Genomic DNA, 18,448 nt, shown 5'->3' with positions numbered 1-18,448 from the left:
GGAATACCAACACCGCTGTGGCTCTGCCACCTCCCACTGTAGATGAGGAAGGCCAACACCGCTGTGGCTCTGCCACCTCCCACTGTAGATGAGGAAGACCAACACCGCTGTGGCTCTGCCACCTCCCACTGTAGATGAGGAAGACCAACACCGCTGTGGCTCTGCCACCTCCCACTGTAGATTTGTAAGCGTCTGCTAAATGACTTAAATGTAAATGATGTAAATGTAGATGAGGAAGACCAACACCGCTGTGGCTCTGCCACCTCCCACTGTAGATGAGGAAGGCCAACACCGCTGTGGCTCTGCCACCTCCCACTGTAGATGAGGAAGACCAACACCGCTGTGGCTCTGCCACCTCCCACTGTAGATGAGGAAGGCCAACACCGCTGTGGCTCTGCCACCTCCCACTGTAGATGAGGAAGACCAACACCGCTGTGGCTCTGCCACCTCCCACTGTAGATGAGGAAGACCAACACCACTGTGGCTCTGCCACCTCCCACTGTAGATGAGGAAGACCAACACCGCTGTGGCTCTGCCACCTCCCACTGTAGATGAGGAAGGCCAACACCGCTGTGGCTCTGCCACCTCCCACTGTAGATGAGGAAGACCAACACCGCTGTGGCTCTGCCACCTCCCACTGTAGATGAGGAAGACCAACACCGCTGTGGCTCTGCCACCTCCCACTGTAGATGAGGAAGACCAACACCGCTGTGGCTCTGCCACCTCCCACTGTAGATGAGGAAGGACAACACCGCTGTGGCTCTGCCACCTCCCACTGTAGATGAGGAAGACCAACACCGCTGTGGCTCTGCCACCTCCCACTGTAGATGAGGAAGACCAACACCGCTGTGGCTCTGCCACCTCCCACTGTAGATGAGGAAGACCAACACCGCTGTGGCTCTGCCACCTCCCACTGTAGATGAGGAAGACCAACACCGCTGTGGCTCTGCCACCTCCCACTGTAGATGAGGAAGACCAACACCGCTGTGGCTCTGCCACCTCCCACTGTAGATGAGGAAGGCCAACACCGCTGTGGCTCTGCCACCTCCCACTGTAGATGAGGAAGGCCAACACCGCTGTGGCTCTGCCACCTCCCACTGTAGATGAGGAAGACCAACACCGCTGTGGCTCTGCCACCTCCCACTGTAGATGAGGAAGGCCAACACCGCTGTGGCTCTGCCACCTCCCACTGTAGATGAGGAAGACCAACACCGCTGTGGCTCTGCCACCTCCCACTGTAGATGAGGAAGACCAACACTGGTGGATGGGGTGGATTGAGACGCAGTTTCTATCAGAAACAGATATCTCTATCAGAAACAAATATCTCTATCAGAAACAGATATCTCTATCAGAAACAGATATCTCTATCAGAAACAAATATCTCTATCAGAAACAGATATCTCTATCAGAAACAGATATCTCTATCAGAAACAAATATCTCTATCAGAAACAGATATCTCTATCAGAAACAGATATCTCTATCAGAAACAGATATCTCTATCAGAAACATATATCTCTATCAGAAACATATATCTCTATCAGAAACAGATATCACTATCAGAAACATATATCTCTATCAGAAACAGATATCTCTATCAGAAACATATATCTCTATCAGAAACATATATCTCTATCAGAAACAGATATCTCTATCAGAAACAAATATCTCTATCAGAAACAGATATCTCTATCAGAAACATATATCTCTATCAGAAACATATATCTCTATCAGAAACAGATATCTCTATCAGAAACAGATATCTCTATCAGAAACAGATATCTCTATCAGAAACATATATCTCTATCAGAAACATATATCTCTATCAGAAACAGATATCACTATCAGTAACATATATCTCTATCAGAAACAGATATCTCTATCAGAAACAGATATCTATCAGAAACATATATCTCTATCAGAAACATATATCTCTATCAGAAACAAATATCTCTATCAGAAACAGATATCTCTATCAGAAACATATATCTCTATCAGAAACATATATCTCTATCAGAAACATATATCTCTATCAGAAACATATATCTCTATCAGAAACAGATATCTATCAGAAACATATCTCTATCAGAAACATATATCTCTATCAGAAACAGATATCTCTATCAGAAAAAGATGGTTTTTATGGAGATGTTTTTATTATGCTACTGAGATTCCTGCGGGGGTGCTGACATCGAGTCTTGGGGCTTAATTATGCACCCCATGTTATACCTGCAGCACTGCTCCAGAGGTGTCAGGATAGAGGGTTCATCTTTAGAGTGACGTCCAAACCTGTAGTCAGCACACAGTGTCAATGTTACAATCAACTAACGTTAGTTAAACCTGTAGTCAACACACAGTGTCAATGTTACAATCAACTAACGTTAGTTAAACCTGTAGTCAACACACAGTGTCAATGTTACAATCAACTAACGTTAGTTAAACCTGTAGTCAGCACAGTGTCAATGTTACAATCAACTAACGTTAGTTAAACCTGTAGTCAGCACAGTGTCAATGTTACAATCAACTAACGTTAGTTAAACCTGTAGTCAGCACACAGTGTCAATGTTACAATCAACTAACGTTAGTTAAACCTGTAGTCAGCACACAGACATAGTGTCAGACACACACATGCACACACACACCATTAATAAAAACAGATCATCAATTTCATTGTCAGGATACTCACGCCCTCCCGTTGTCTAAGTGCAGAAGGAAAGTGTTGTTGCCAAACTTCTCAAACGTCTCATAGTGGTGTCGGTCCATATTACCTGGAAGAAAATAGTTTGTGTTGAACGCGTGTTTGTTTGTGTTTTATTTTCAGCTTCTTCCTCTTTCTGCTAATTGAAAAGACTTTGGTCTCCATGAACAGCACAATAGAAAGGTATTACTATTACAGTCTCATTACTATTATAGTTCTAATATATTATTATGTCCTGACCCAGACAGACCCATGAGGAAGTCTAGTATAGTCATGTCTATCAGTTCCACCAGTCTCCTTCCCTCCCCAGCCCAGACCGACCCATGAGGAAGTCTAGTATAGTCATGTCTATCAGGTCCACCATTCTCCCTCCCCAGCCCAGACCGACCCAAGAGGAAGTCTAGTATAGTCATGTCTATCAGTTCCACCAGTCTCCTTCCCTCCCCAGCCCAGACCTACCCAAGAGGAAGTCTAGTATAGTCATGTCTATTAGGTTCACCAGTCTCCCTCCCCAGCCCAGACCTACCCAAGAGGAAGTCTAGTATAGTCATGTCTATCAGGTCCACCAGTCTCCCTCCCCCCAGACCCAGACCATGTCTACAGGTCCACCAGTCTCCCTCCCCAGCCCAGACCTACCCAAGTCTAGTATTGTCATGTCTATCAGGTCCACCAGTCTCCCTCCCCAGCCCAGACCTACCCATGAGGAAGTCTAGTATTGTCATGTCTATCAGGTCCACCAGTCTCCCCCCAGCCCAGACCTACCCATGAGGAAGTCTAGTATAGTCATGTCTATCAGGTCCACCAGTCTCCCCCCCAGCCCAGACCTACCCATGAGGAAGTCTAGTATTGTCATGTCTATCAGGTCCACCAGTCTCCCTCCCCAGCCCAGACCTACCCATGAGGAAGTCTAGTATTGTCATGTCTATCAGGTCCACCAGTCTCCCTCCCCAGCCCAGACCTACCCATGAGGAAGTCTAGTATTGTCATGTCTATCAGGTCCACCAGTCTCCCCCCAGCCCAGACCCAGCCCAGACCTCTCCCTCCCCAGCCCAGACCTACCCAAGAGGAAGTCTAGTATAGTCATGTCTCCATCAGGTCCACCAGACCTCTCTAGTATTGTCATGTCTATCAGGTCCCCAGCCCAGACCTACCCATGAGGAAGTCTAGTATTGTCATGTCTATCAGGTCCACCAGTCTCCCTCCCCAGCCCAGACCTACCCATGAGGAAGTCTAGTATTGTCATGTCTATCAGGTCCACCAGTCTCCCTCCCCAGCCCAGACCTACCCATGAGGAAGTCTAGTATTGTCATGTCTATCAGGTCCACCAGTCTCCCTCCCCAGCCCAGACCTACCCATGAGGAAGTCTAGTATAGTCATGTCTATCAGGTCCACCAGTCTCCCTCCCCAGCCCAGACCTACCCATGAGGAAGTCTAGTATAGTCATGTCTATCAGGTCCACCAGTCTCCCTCCCCCTACCCAGCCCAGACCTACCCATGAGGAAGTCTAGTATTGTCATGTCTATCAGGTCCACCAGTCTCCCTCCCCAGCCCAGACCTACCCATGAGGAAGTCTAGTATAGTCATGTCTATCAGGTCCACCAGTCTCCCTCCCCAGCCCAGACCTACCCATGAGGAAGTCTAGTATAGTCATGTCTATCAGGTCCACCAGTCTCCCTCCCCAGCCCAGACCTACCCATGAGGAAGTCTAGTATTGTCATGTCTATCAGGTCCACCAGTCTCCCTCCCCAGCCCAGACCTACCCATGAGGAAGTCTAGTATAGTCATGTCTATCAGGTCCACCAGTCTCCCTCCCCAGCCCAGACCTACCCATGAGGAAGTCTAGTATAGTCATGTCTATCAGGTCCACCAGTCTCCCTCCCCAGCCCAGACCTACCCATGAGGAAGTCTAGTATAGTCATGTCTATCAGGTCCACCAGTCTCCCTCCCCAGCCCAGACCTACCCATGAGGAAGTCTAGTATTGTCATGTCTATCAGGTCCACCAGTCTCCCTCCCCAGCCCAGACCTACCCATGAGGAAGTCTAGTATAGTCATGTCTATCAGGTCCACCAGTCTCCCTCCCCAGCCCAGACCTACCCATGAGGAAGTCTAGTATAGTCATGTCTATCAGGTCCACCAGTCTCCCTCCCCAGCCCAGACCTACCCATGAGGAAGTCTAGTATTGTCATGTCTATCAGGTCCACCAGTCTCCCTCCCCAGCCCAGACCTACCCATGAGGAAGTCTAGTATTGTCATGTCTATCAGGTCCACCAGTCTCCCTCCCCAGCCCAGACCTACCCATGAGGAAGTCTAGTATTGTCATGTCTATCAGGTCCACCAGTCTCCCTCCCCAGCCCAGACCTACCCATGAGGAAGTCAGTATTGTCATGTCTATCAGGTCCACCAGTCTCCCTCCCCAGCCCAGACCTACCCATGAGGAAGTCTAGTATTGTCATGTCTATCAGGTCCACCAGTCTCCCTCCCCAGCCCAGACCTACCCATGAGGAAGTCTAGTATTGTCATGTCTATCAGGTCCACCAGTCTCCCTCCCCAGCCCAGACCTACCCATGAGGAAGTCTAGTATTGTCATGTCTATCAGGTCCACCAGTCTCCCTCCCCAGCCCAGACCTACCCATGAGGAAGTCTAGTATTGTCATGTCTATCAGGTCCACCAGTCTCCCTCCCCAGCCCAGACCTACCCATGAGGAAGTCTAGTATTGTCATGTCTATCAGGTCCACCAGTCTCCCTCCCCAGCCCAGACCTACCCATGAGGAAGTCTAGTATTGTCATGTCTATCAGGTCCACCAGTCTCCCTCCCCAGCCCAGACCTACCCATGAGGAAGTCTAGTATTGTCATGTCTATCAGGTCCACCAGTCTCCCTCCCCAGCCCAGACCTACCCATGAGGAAGTCTAGTATTGTCATGTCTATCAGGTCCACCAGTCTCCCTCCCCAGCCCAGACCTACCCATGAGGAAGTCTAGTATTGTCATGTCTATCAGGTCCACCAGTCTCCCTCCCCAGCCCAGACCTACCCAAGAGGAAGTCTAGTATTGTCATGTCTATCAGGTCCACCAGTCTCCCTCCCCAGCCCAGACCTACCCATGAGGAAGTCTAGTATTGTCATGTCTATCAGGTCCACCAGTCTCCCTCCCCAGCCCAGACCTACCCATGAGGAAGTCTAGTATTGTCATGTCTATCAGGTCCACCAGTCTCCCTCCCCAGCCCAGACCTACCCATGAGGAAGTCTAGTATTGTCATGTCTATCAGGTCCACCAGTCTCCCTCCCCAGCCCAGACCTACCCATGAGGAAGTCTAGTATTGTCATGTCTATCAGGTCCACCAGTCTCCCTCCCCAGCCCAGACCTACCCATGAGGAAGTCTAGTATTGTCATGTCTATCAGGTCCACCAGTCTCCCTCCCCAGCCCAGACCTACCCATGAGGAAGTCTAGTATTGTCATGTCTATCAGGTCCACCAGTCTCCCTCCCCAGCCCAGACCTACCCATGAGGAAGTCTAGTATTGTCATGTCTATCAGGTCCACCACCCAGACCTACCCAGTCTCCCCAGTCCCCCCCAGCCCAGACCTACCCATGAGGAAGTCTAGTATTGTCATGTCTATCAGGTCCACCAGTCTCCCTCCCCAGCCCAGACCTACCCATGAGGAAGTCTAGTATTGTCATGTCTATCAGGTCCACCAGTCTCCCTCCCCAGCCCAGACCTACCCATGAGGAAGTCTAGTATTGTCATGTCTATCAGGTCCACCAGTCTCCCTCCCCAGCCCAGACCTACCCATGAGGAAGTCTAGTATAGTCATGTCTATCAGGTCCACCAGTCTCCCTCCCCAGCCCAGACCTACCCATGAGGAAGTCTAGTATTGTCATGTCTATCAGGTCCACCAGTCTCCCTCCCCAGCCCAGACCTACCCATGAGGAAGTCTAGTATTGTCATGTCTATCAGGTCCACCAGTCTCCCTCCCCAGCCCAGACCTACCCATGAGGAAGTCTAGTATAGTCATGTCTATCAGGTCCACCAGTCTGGTTCCCTTGTTGTATGGTGGGGTCTTCTTCACTGTGTCACAGTAGTCTGGGTCTTTCTCCCACCTGCAACATGACAACAGGGTTAGAGTTGAGACTTGTGTTAGAGTTAGGGATGAGGGTTAGAGTTAGGGTTGAGGGTTAGAATTAGGGTTGAGGGTTAGAGTTGGGGTTGAGGGTTAGAATTGGGGTTGAGGGTTAGTGTTAGGGTTGAGGGTTAGAATTAGGGTTGAGGGTTAGAGTTAGGGTTGGGGGTTAGAATTAAGGTTGAGAATAGGGTTAAAGTTAGGGTTGATGGTTAGAATTAGTTTTGAGGGTTAGAGTTAGGGTTGAGGGTTAGAATTAGGGTTGAGGGTTAGAGTTAGGGTTGAGGGTTAGAATTAGGGTTGAGGGTTAGAGTTAGGGTTGAGAGTTAGAGTTAGGGTTGAGGGTTAGAATTAGGGTTGATGGTTAGAGTTAGGGTTGAGGGTTAGAATTAGGGTTGAGGGTTAGAGTTAGGTTTGAGGCTACACCATAGTACCCTCCAAGCTCGTCATCAAGCTCGAGACCCTGGGTCTCGACCCCGCCCTGTGCAACTGGGTACTGGACTTCCTGACGGGCCGCCCCCAGGTGGTGAGGGTAGGCAACAACATCTCCTCCCCGCTGATCCTCAACACGGGGGCCCCACAAGGGTGCGTTCTGAGCCCTCTCCTGTACTCCCTGTTCACCCACGACTGCGTGGCCACGCACGCCTCCAACTCAATCATCAAGTTTGCGGACGACACAACAGTGGTAGGCTTGATTACCAACAGCGACGAGACGGCCTACAGGGAGGAGGTGAGGGCCCTCGGAGTGTGGTGTCAGGAAAATAACCTCACACTCAACGTCAACAAAACTAAGGAGATGATTGTGGACTTCAGGAAACAGCAGAGGGAACACCCCCCTAGCAAGTTTTAAGTTCCTCGGCATACACATCATAGACAAACTGAATTGGTCCACTCACACTGACAGCGTCGTGAAGAAGGCGCAGCAGCGCAGGAGGCTGAAGAAATTCGGCTTGTCACCAAAAGCACTCACAAACTTCTACAGATGCACAATCGAGAGCATCCTGGCGGGCTGTATCACCGCCTGGTACGGCAACTGCTCCGCCCTCAACCGTAAGGCTCTCCAGAGGGTAGTGAGGTCTGCACAACGCATCACCGGGGGCAAACTACCTGCCCTCCAGGACACCTACACCACCCGATGTTACAGGAAGTCCATAAAGATCATCAAGGACATCAACCACCCGAACCACTGCCTGTTCACCCCGCTATCATCCAGAAGGCGAGGTCAGTACAGGTGCATCAAAGCTGGGACCGAGAGACTGAAAAACAGCTTCTATCTCAAGGCCATCAGACTGTTAAACAGCCACCACTAACATTGAGTGGCTGCTGCCAACACACTGACACTGACCCAACTCCAGCCACTTTAATAATGGGAATTGATGGGAAATGATGTAAATATATCACTAGCCACTTTAAACAATGCTACCTTATATAATGTTACTTACCCTACATTATTCATCTCATATGCATACGTATATACTGTACTCTACATCATCGACTGCATCCTTATGTAATACATGTATCACTAGCCACTTTAACTATGCCACTTTGTTTACTTTGTCTACATACTCATCTCATATGTATATACTGTACTCGATACCATCTACTGTATGCTGCTCTGTACCATCACTCATTCATATATCCTTATGTACATATTCCTTATCCCCTTACACTGTGTATAAGACAGTAGTTTTGGAATTGTTAGTTAGATTACTTGTTGGTTATCACTGCATTGTTGGAACTAGAAGCACAAGCATTTCGCTACACTCGCATTAACATCTGCTAACCATGTGTATGTGACAAATAAAATTTGATTTGATTTGATTTGATTTAGGGTTGAGGGTTAGAGTTAAAGTTGAGGCTAGGGTTAGAGTTAGGGTTGAGGTTAGGGTTAGAGTTGAGGCTAGGGTTAGTGTTGAGGCTAGGGTTGGAGTTGGAGTTGAGGCTAGGGTTAGAGTAGAGGCTAGGGTTGGAGTTAGGGTTGAGGTTAGGGTTAGAGTAGAGGCTAGGGTTAGAGTTGAGGCTAGGGTTGGAGTTGGAGTTGAGGCTAGGGTTAGAGTTAGGGTTGAGGTTAGGGTTAGAGTTGAGGCTAGGGTTAGTGTTGAGGCTAGGGTTGGAGTTGGAGTTGAGGCTAGGGTTAGAGTAGAGGCTAGGGTTGGAGTTAGGGTTGAGGTTAGGGTTAGAGTTGAGGCTAGGGTTAGAGTAGAGGCTAGGGTTGGAGTTAGGGTTGAGGTTAGGGTTAGAGTAGAGGCTAGGGTTAGAGTTGAGGCTAGGGTTGGAGTTGGAGTTGAGGCTAGGGTTAGAGTTAGGGTTGAGGTTAGGGTTAGAGTTGAGGCTAGGGTTAGAGTTAAAATTGAGGCTTGGGTTAGAGTTAGGGTTGAGGTTAGGGTTAGAGTAGAGGCTAGGGTTAGAGTTGAGGCTAGGGTTGGAGTTGAGGCTAGGGTTAGAGTTGAGGCTAGGGTTAGAGTTGAGGCTAGGGTTAGAGTTGAGGCTAGGGTTGGAGTTGGAGTAGAGGCTAGGGTTAGAGTTAGGGTTAGAGTAGAGGGTTAGAGTTGAGGCTAGGGTTGGAGTTGGAGTTGAGGCTAGGGTTGAGGCTAGGGTTAGAGTTGAGGCTAGGGTTGGAGTTGGAGTTGAGGCTAGGGTTAGAGTTAGGGTTGAGATTAGGGTTAGAGTAGAGGCTAGGGTTAAAGTTGAGGCTTGGGTTAGAGTTAGGGTTGAGGTTAGGGTTATAGTAGAGGCTAGGGTTAGAGTTGAGGCTAGGGTTGGAGTTGGAGTTGAGGCTCGGATTAGAGTTATTATCTATCTATAGATATAGCTATAGACTCTATACCCACACTGCCAGTTTGCTGCGGCTGTAGGAGCGTTTCCAGGGAGACCTCCAGCTACGTCTGGTAGCCAAGGAGGTGTCCGGCAGCATCATGGCCAGGGAGGCCTCAAGGTTCTGGGGTCGACCACACACAGCGTGCTCCGTACTGCAGTAGTAGGAACACTGGCCATAGAAACACACATTATTCACTAGGGGAGATAGAAGGGGATGGAGGGGGAGAGGAGAGGAGAGTTTGAGTGCACTCTTCTCTTCATCATCAGTGTAGATGACAGGAGAGGCAGCAATTCAAGAGCTGACAGAGAGAAAGATTGAAAATTAAAGAAATTAATTCAGCAAAAATGGCCTTTCCGCTGAATAATATGCAGCATCTATTTTCACATTCCCCACTAGAGAAAACAGAGATGTGAAACATATAATATAAGGAGAGTGTTGGTAAAGAAAGAGGAGTGAGAGAGAGGGAGATGGGGTGAGTGTGATAGAGGGATAGAGTGAAGGAAGGAAGGAGTGAAATAATGATAAACAGACCAGGAGAGGTGAAGAAGGTCCGGGCCAGTTTGTGGTCAGTGGTGATGTCTTTGATCTCTGTTACCACGTCAACCAGCCTCCCAACGGCTGGGGGGATCCGCCTGTAACCCAACACCCTGAGAGAGAGGGGAGTGGAGAGGAGAGGAGGGACAGGGGAGAGAGATGGGAGAGGGAGAGGTGGGGGGTGTAGAGAGAGGGAGAGGAGAGGGGCAAAAAAAGATGGGAGAGGGAGAGAGAGAGAGAGACGGAGGAGTCCATATTTAATGCTTCTCAATGTCTGCTCTATTTCTCCACCATTTCAGTCAGTGGTGTGGTATGCTATATACTCCCTGACTGTTGCTATATACTCCCTGACTGTTGCTATATACTCCCTGACTGTTGCTATATACTCCCTGACTGTTGTTATATACTCCCTGACTGTTGTTATATACTCCCTGACTGTTGCTATATACTCCCTGACTGTTGCTATATACTCCCTGACTGTTGTTATATACTACCTGACTGTTGCTATATACTCCCTGACTGTTGCTATATACTCCCTGACTGTTGCTATCAAGGTGAGAAACAGACTCATTGTTTACCTGTCCAGGTGAAAAGCAGCGATCTCTGCGTTGTGTCTCTCAAAGTCAGAGAAGTAGTAGAGGTTGAAGTTGGTCTCCTCATCACGCTCTTGTCTGACAGAGACACAGTCAACACAGGAACACAACTATACAGATCATACACAGTCAACACAGGAACACAACTATACAGACCATACACAGTCAACACAGGAACACAACTATACAGACCATACACAGTCAACACAGGAACACAACTATACAGACCATACACAGTCAACAGAGGAACACAACTATACAGACCATACACAGTCAACACAGGAACACAGCTATACAGATCATACACAGTCAACACAGCTATACAGACCATACACAGTCAACACAGGAACACAACTATACAGACCATACACAGTCAACACAGGAACACAACTATACAGACCATACACAGTCAACACAGGAACACAGCTATACAGATCATACACAGTCAACACAGGAACACAGCTATACAGACCATACACAGTCAACACAGGAACACAACTATACAGACCATATACAGTCAACACAGGAACACAGCTATACAGACCATACACAGTCAACACAGGAACACAACTATACAGACCATACACAGTCAACACAGGAACACAGCTATACAGATCATACACAGTCAACACAGCTATACAGACCATACACAGTCAACACAGGAACACAGCTATACAGACCATACACAGTCAACACAGGAACACAGCTATACAGACCATACACAGTCAACACAGGAACACAACTATACAGACCATACACAGTCAACACAGGAACACAACTATACAGACCATACACAGTCAACACAGGAACACAGCTATACAGACCATACAAAGTCAACACAGGAACACAACTATACAGACCATACACAGTCAACACAGGAACACAACTATACAGACCATATACAGTCAACACAGGAACACAGCTATACAGACCATACACAGTCAACACAGGAACACAACTATACAGACCATACACAGGAACACAACTATACAGACCATACACAGTCAACACAGGAACACAACTATACAGACCATACACAGTCAACACAGGAACACAACTATACAGACCATACACAGTCAACACAGGAACACAACTATACAGACCATACACAGTCAACACAGGAACACAACTATACAGACCATACACAGTCAACACAGGAACACAACTATACAGACCATACACAGTCAACACAGGAACACAACTATACAGACCATACACAGTCAACACAGGAACACAGCTATACAGACCATACACAGTCAACACAGGAACACAACTATACAGACCATACACAGTCAACACAGGAACACAGCTATACAGACCATACACAGTCAACACAGGAACACAGCTATACAGATCATACACAGTCAACACAGGAACACAGCTATACAGACCATACACAGTCAACACAGGAACACAACTATACAGACCATACACAGTCAACACAGGAACACAACTATACAGACCATACACAGTCAACACAGGAACACAACTATACAGACCATACACAGTCAACACAGCTATACAGACCATACACAGTCAACACAGGAACACAACTATACAGACTATACACCCCAAACCATCACAATTGGGTTGAGGTCGGGTGATTGTGGAGGCCAGGTCATCTGATGCAGCACTCCATCACTCTCCTTCTTGGTCAAATAGCCCTTACACATCTTCATCTTAGAACTACCCATCCCGGATCCGGTATATTTGTCATCGCTGAATAGCATAGCGCAACGGTCAAAAAATATTACTAGAAAATATTCATATTCATGAAATCACAAGTGAAATATAGCGAAACACAGTTTAGCCTTTTGTTAATCACCCTGTCGTCTCAGATTTTGAAATGATGCTTTACAGCGAAAGCAATACAAGCATTTGTGTAAGTTTATTGATAGCCTAGCATAGCATTATGTACACTTAGCATGAGGAAGCTTGGTCACGAAAATCAGAAAAACAATCAAATTAACAGTCTCCTTTGATGATCTTCGGATGTTTTCACTCACGAGACTCCCAGTTAGACAGCAAATGTTCCTTTTGTTCCATAAAGATATTTTTTATATCCAAATACCTCCGTTAGTTTGGTGCGTTATGCCCAGGAATCCACCGGAAATAGCGGTCACGACAACGCAGACAAAAATTCAAAATTATATCCATAATGTCGACAGAAACATGACAAACATTTTTTATAATCAATCCTCATGGTGTTTTTCAAATATCTATTCAATAATATATCAACCGGGACAGTTGGCTTTTCACTAGGACGGGGAGGAACAATGGCTGCCTCTCTCTTTTGCGCAAGAAACACTCTGAGAGCCCCCACCTATCCACTTACGCAATGTGGTCGTTCACGCTCATTCTTCAAAATAAAGGCCTGAAACTACGTCTAAAGGCTGTAGACACCTTGGGGAAGCCATAGAAAAAGGAATCTGGTTGATATTCCTTTCAATGGTCAATAGGGATGCATAGGAACACAATGGTTTCAAAATAAGAGTCACTTCCCGATTGGATTTTTCTCAGGATTTCGCCTGCAATATCAGTTCTGTTATACTCACAGACATTATTTTTACAGTTTTGGAAACTTTAGAGTGTTTTCTATAATTATATGCATATTCTAGCATCTGGTCCTGAGAAATAGGCCGTTTACTTTGGGAACGTTATTTTTCCAAAAATAAAAATAGTGCCCCCTAGCTTCAAGAGGCTTGTGTTTTGGGTCATTGTCCTTTTGAATAACAAATTATAGTCCCACTAAGAACAAACCAGATGGGATGGCGTATCGCTACAGAATGCTGTGGTGGCCATGTTGGTTAAGTGTGCCTTGAATTCTAAATAAATCACTGACAGTGTCACCAGCAAAGCACACCCACACCATCACACCTCCTCCTCCATGCTTCACGGTGGGAACCACACATGCAGAGATCATCTGTTCATCTACTCTGCGTCTCACAAAGACACGCCGGTTGGAACCAAAAATCTCAAATTTGCACTCATCAGACCAAAGGACAGATTTCCACCGGTCTAATGTCCATTGCTCGTGATTCTCGGGCCAAGCAAGTTGCTTCTTATTATTAGTGTCCTTTAGTAGTGGTTTCTTTGCAGCAATTCGACCATCAAGGCCTGATTCACAGTCTCCTCTGAACAGTTGATGTTGAGATGTGTCTGTTACTTGAACTCTGTGCTTGATGGTTCTTGCGACTGCACTTGAAGAAACTTTCGGAGTTCTTGAAATTTTACGGATTGACTGACCTTCATTTCTTAAAGTAATGATGGACTGTCGTTCTCTTTGCTTATTTGAGCTGTTCTTGCCGTAATGTGGACTTGGTCTTTTATCAAATAGGGCTATCTTCTGTATACCACCCCTACCTTGTCACAACACAACTGATTGGCTCAAACACATTAAGAAGGAAATAAATTCCACAAATTAACAAGTTAACAAGGCACACCTGTTAATTGAAATACATTCCAGGTGACTACCACATTAAGCTGGTTGAGAGAAACCCAAGAGTGTGCAAAGCTGTCATCAAGGCAAAGAGTGGCTACTTTGAAGAATCTGAAATATAAAAGATACTGTTCAACACTTCTTTGGTTACTACATGATTCCACTTGTGTTATTTCATAGTTTTGATGTCTTCACTATTATTTTGCAATGTAGAAAATAGTACAAATTAAGTGAAAACCCTTGAGTGAGTAGGTGGGTCCAAACTGTTGCTACTGTACGTGTGTACGTGTACGTGTGTGCGTGTGTGTCTAAGTCTCTCACTTCATTGGTTTGAGGATGGCATGTCCGTAGTTAGGAAATGACATCACCAGCTTGAGCTGTGTCCCTCCAGACTTCTGCACTGAGAGAGAGAGAGAGACGGGTTACCATAGCAACACTTGAACTTCACATACTGAGAACACACTGAGCTCTCTCTATCACACACACACACACACACACACACACACACACACACACACACACACACACACACACACACACACACACACACACACACGCACACACGCACACACACGCACACACACACACACAGGGTTCCCCTGTTTGAAACTAAATAAGGTCATCCAGTTTGTATGTTTTCATCCTGCAGTTCTACATTAATCCACTAGTGGTCTCCTCATACCTGACTCTAAACGTCACAACAGAGACTACCTCCCAGCTATGGGAGAATCTCAACTGCATTGCTTTGATTCCTCACGTCCTCTCTCTTCACCTCCTTCTCAAAACCCATAGAATGAGAAGAGGGGAGGGATTAAGGAAATGCAATTGCAATTCTCCCAATCTGTCCTTCCTCCCAAAGTGTGCACCTGTTCACTTCCCTTCACTAATTTGAAAGGACATGACTGGTATAAGAAATATGTTGGAATCTCCCACTAGCCCATGCCTCCACCAATCCAATGCTTTTGGTGTAATAGTATACAAGTGTACACTACAGGAGATATTATTGGAACTCACCCAGCGATTTTAACAGTAGGGCACTGGTGTAGTAAACTACATAGTGTTCTAGGGTGCTACTTCATTCTCTGTGTGTACAGGACATAATGCCCTCATATCTCCCACCCCCAACAATCAGGCTCCCAAGACCCCCACCCAACACACACACACCACCCACACACACTCCAGGGTGAAGGTTCCCTTTGACAGACATCTAGGATCAGCTTCCCCTCCTCCAATTCTAACCTTAACCCCCTTAGTGGGGAAATTGCTATACTCATCCAAGATCAGTGTCAAAGGGGAACGTCCCCCTATTCCGCCACACACACACACACACACACACACACACACACACACACCACACACACACACACACCACACACACACCACACACACACACACACCACACACACACACACCACACACACACCACACACCACACGCCACACGCACACCTGCGCTGACGATACGGTGTGTGCTGAGCTGCTGAGCAAGAGGTGCCATGTTGGGGTCCAGGTGGGGGTACAGCTGCCAACGGGAGATACCAAGATGGAACCTCAGCCAGGGGGGGTGGCTGTCACTGCTCCTGTTCCAATGGGCTGAGTCATCGCCAATGTCACTGTCACTCACCCTGGGGAGGGTGGAGGGGGAAAGAGAGGGAGAGGAGAAGAGGGTTGGAGACACAAGAGGAGAGGACAAGAGAGAAGTAGTTAAGAGGAGGAGACGACAGGAGGAGAGGACAAGAGAGAAGTAGTTAAGAGGAGGAGACAACAGGAGGAGAGGACAAGAGAGAAGTAGTTAAGAGGAGGAGACACAAGAGGAGAGGACAAGAGAGAAGTAGTTAAGAGGAGGAGGCGACAGGAGGAGAGGACAAGAGAGAAGTAGTTAAGAGGAGGAGACGACAGGAGGAGAGGACAAGAGAGAAGTAGTTAAGAGGAGGATACGACAGGAGGAGAGGACAAGAGATAAGTAGTTAAGAGGAGGAGACGACAGGAGGAGAGGACAAGAGAGAAGTAGTTAAGAGGAGGAGACGACAGGAGGAGAGGACAAGAGAGAAGTAGTTAAGAGGAGGATACGACAGGAGGAGAGGACAAGAGAGAAGTAGTTAAGAGCAGGAGACGACAGGAGGAGAGGACAAGAGAGAAGTAGTTAAGAGGAGGAGACGACAGGAGGAGAGGACAAGAGAGAAGTAGTTAAGAGGAGGAGACGACAGGAGGAGAGGACAAGAGAGAAGTAGTTAAGAGGAGGAGACGACAGGAGGAGAGGACAAGAGAGAAGTAGTTAAGAGGAGGAGACGACAGGAGGAGAGGACAAGAGAGAAGTAGTTAAGAGGAGGAGACGACAGGAGGAGAGGACAAGAGAGAAGTAGTTAAGAGGAGGAGACGACAGGAGGAGAGGACAAGAGAGAAGTAGTTAAGAGGAGGAGGCGACAGGAGGAGAGGACAAGAGAGAAGTAGTTAAGAGGAGGAGACGACAGGAGGAGAGGACAAGAGAGAAGTAGTTAAGAGGAGGATACGACAGGAGGAGAGGACAAGAGATAAGTAGTTAAGAGGAGGAGACGACAGGAGGAGAGGACAAGAGAGAAGTAGTTAAGAGGAGGAGACGACAGGAGGAGAGGACAAGAGATAAGTAGTTAAGAGGAGGAGACGACAGGAGGAGAGGACAAGAGAGAAGTAGTTAAGAGGAGGAGACGACAGGAGGAGAGGACAAGAGAGAAGTAGTTAAGAGCAGGAGACGACAGGAGGAGAGGACAAGAGAGAAGTAGTTAAGAGGAGGAGACGACAGGAGGAGAGGACAAGAGAGAAGTAGTTAAGAGGAGGAGACGACAGGAGGAGAGGACAAGAGAGAAGTAGTTAAGAGGGGGAGACGACAGGAGGAGAGGACAAGAGAGAAGTAGTTAAGAGGAGGAAGTGGAGGAGATGCCAGGAGAAATAGGAGGGATATTTGCCGTAATGAACTAAAGGATCATGCAGCATGCGTCTGTTTTTTCAGAACAATCACGCTACTTCCCTAAACTCACCACATCTGAGTGCTCATCTCGCCCGCCTTCCCTTTGGGCTTCACCTTCAGCAGCCAATCATCTTCAGGGATGGGCGGGGTTGGCATGTTGTAGAGCGGGTGGCTAAAAAGAGCCTCTAATTTCGACATCCCGGATCCCATAGGCTTAATCCCCATCGAGCCAAACTTTCCTACCCTTACCGTCATGAGTGAGTCTACAGGCCCTTCCTCCTTATGTCCATGACCTACCTTGACGGCCATTTTGGTTGTGACAGCGTCCTTTTCGGACATTTCTTGAGGGCCATTGCTGTCCATATGGGAAGAGTTCACTTTTCTGGTGCCCGGGGGTGTCTTGGCATAGGTGGCGTAGTTGTCCAACATCCTGGAGGTATAGTTGGTATCCACCAGGGCTCGGAGGGTGTTGAGGTGTGTCTGACGAGGGGAGGGGGCATCACAGTGGTTCTGGTAGACGGAGCGAGATAGTACGGTGAGGAGGAGATGGAGAGAGAGGGAGGCAACGACCAGCGATAGACAGACAGTCCGAGAGCGACGGCGCGTATACCACCTCATCGTTCTGAGGGAGAGAAAGAGTTGGAGAAAGACTGAGAGATAAAAATATGTAAAGGAGGAGAAAAAAGGAAGAGAGAGAGAGTAGGTGGAAGAGGAGAGAAACTGGATAAATAGAGGTGAAAGGACGAGGGAGGATTGGAGAGAGAAAGAAGAGGAGGAGGATGAGTAGGAGAGGTTGAGGGGGTGAATGTGGGAGAATGAGAGAGAAAGTTAGAGGAACGAGGGAAGGAAAGAGTCTCAGAAACAGCATAGAGAAAGAGATAGAAAGAAGCCCATAGAGACTGGACCTTTCAAAAGTCAGAGCAGCCCTCTATTCTGGTATAGATACCTCCAATACAACTACCTAGATACCTCCAATACAACTACCTAGATACCTCCAATACAACTACCTAGATACCTCCAATACAACTACCTAGATACCTCCAATACAACTACCTAGATACCTCCAATACAACTACCTAGATACCTCCAATACAACTACCTAGATACCTCCAATACAACTACCTAGATACCTCCAATACAACTACCTAGATACCTCCAATACAACTACCTAGATACCTCCAATACAACTACCTAGATACCTCCAATACAACTACCTAGATACCTCCAATACAACTACCTCCAATACATACCTCCAATACAACTACCTAGATACCTCCAATACAACTACCTAGATACCTCCAATAC

At 47.3% G+C, this 18,448-nt stretch overlaps 1 protein-coding gene across 1 annotated transcript in view; it reads right to left on the bottom strand.

Annotated features, from left to right (window-relative positions):
- The window catches only part of fam20cl (family with sequence similarity 20 member C, like), a 31,539-nt gene extending 13,778 nt beyond the window's left edge, over positions 1–17,761 (bottom strand). The window contains exons 1-9 of the mRNA XM_052517848.1: positions 17,214–17,761; positions 15,649–15,824; positions 14,522–14,600; positions 10,747–10,839; positions 10,166–10,281; positions 9,648–9,828; positions 6,687–6,796; positions 2,685–2,766; positions 2,228–2,287 (exon numbers count right to left, since the gene is read on the bottom strand). Of these exons, the coding sequence (XP_052373808.1) occupies positions 2,228–2,287; positions 2,685–2,766; positions 6,687–6,796; positions 9,648–9,828; positions 10,166–10,281; positions 10,747–10,839; positions 14,522–14,600; positions 15,649–15,824; positions 17,214–17,761 (1,445 nt within the window). The remainder of the gene's footprint in view (positions 1–2,227; positions 2,288–2,684; positions 2,767–6,686; positions 6,797–9,647; positions 9,829–10,165; positions 10,282–10,746; positions 10,840–14,521; positions 14,601–15,648; positions 15,825–17,213) is intronic.
- Positions 17,762–18,448: the final 687 nt, after the last annotated feature.

Source organism: Oncorhynchus keta, unplaced genomic scaffold, assembly GCF_023373465.1.
Source record: "Oncorhynchus keta strain PuntledgeMale-10-30-2019 unplaced genomic scaffold, Oket_V2 Un_scaffold_984_pilon_pilon, whole genome shotgun sequence".
Taxonomy (NCBI): Eukaryota; Metazoa; Chordata; class Actinopteri; order Salmoniformes; family Salmonidae; genus Oncorhynchus; species Oncorhynchus keta.
Note: the sequence above shows the minus strand (reverse complement) of the source record. Positions and strands in the feature narration are given on the sequence as shown.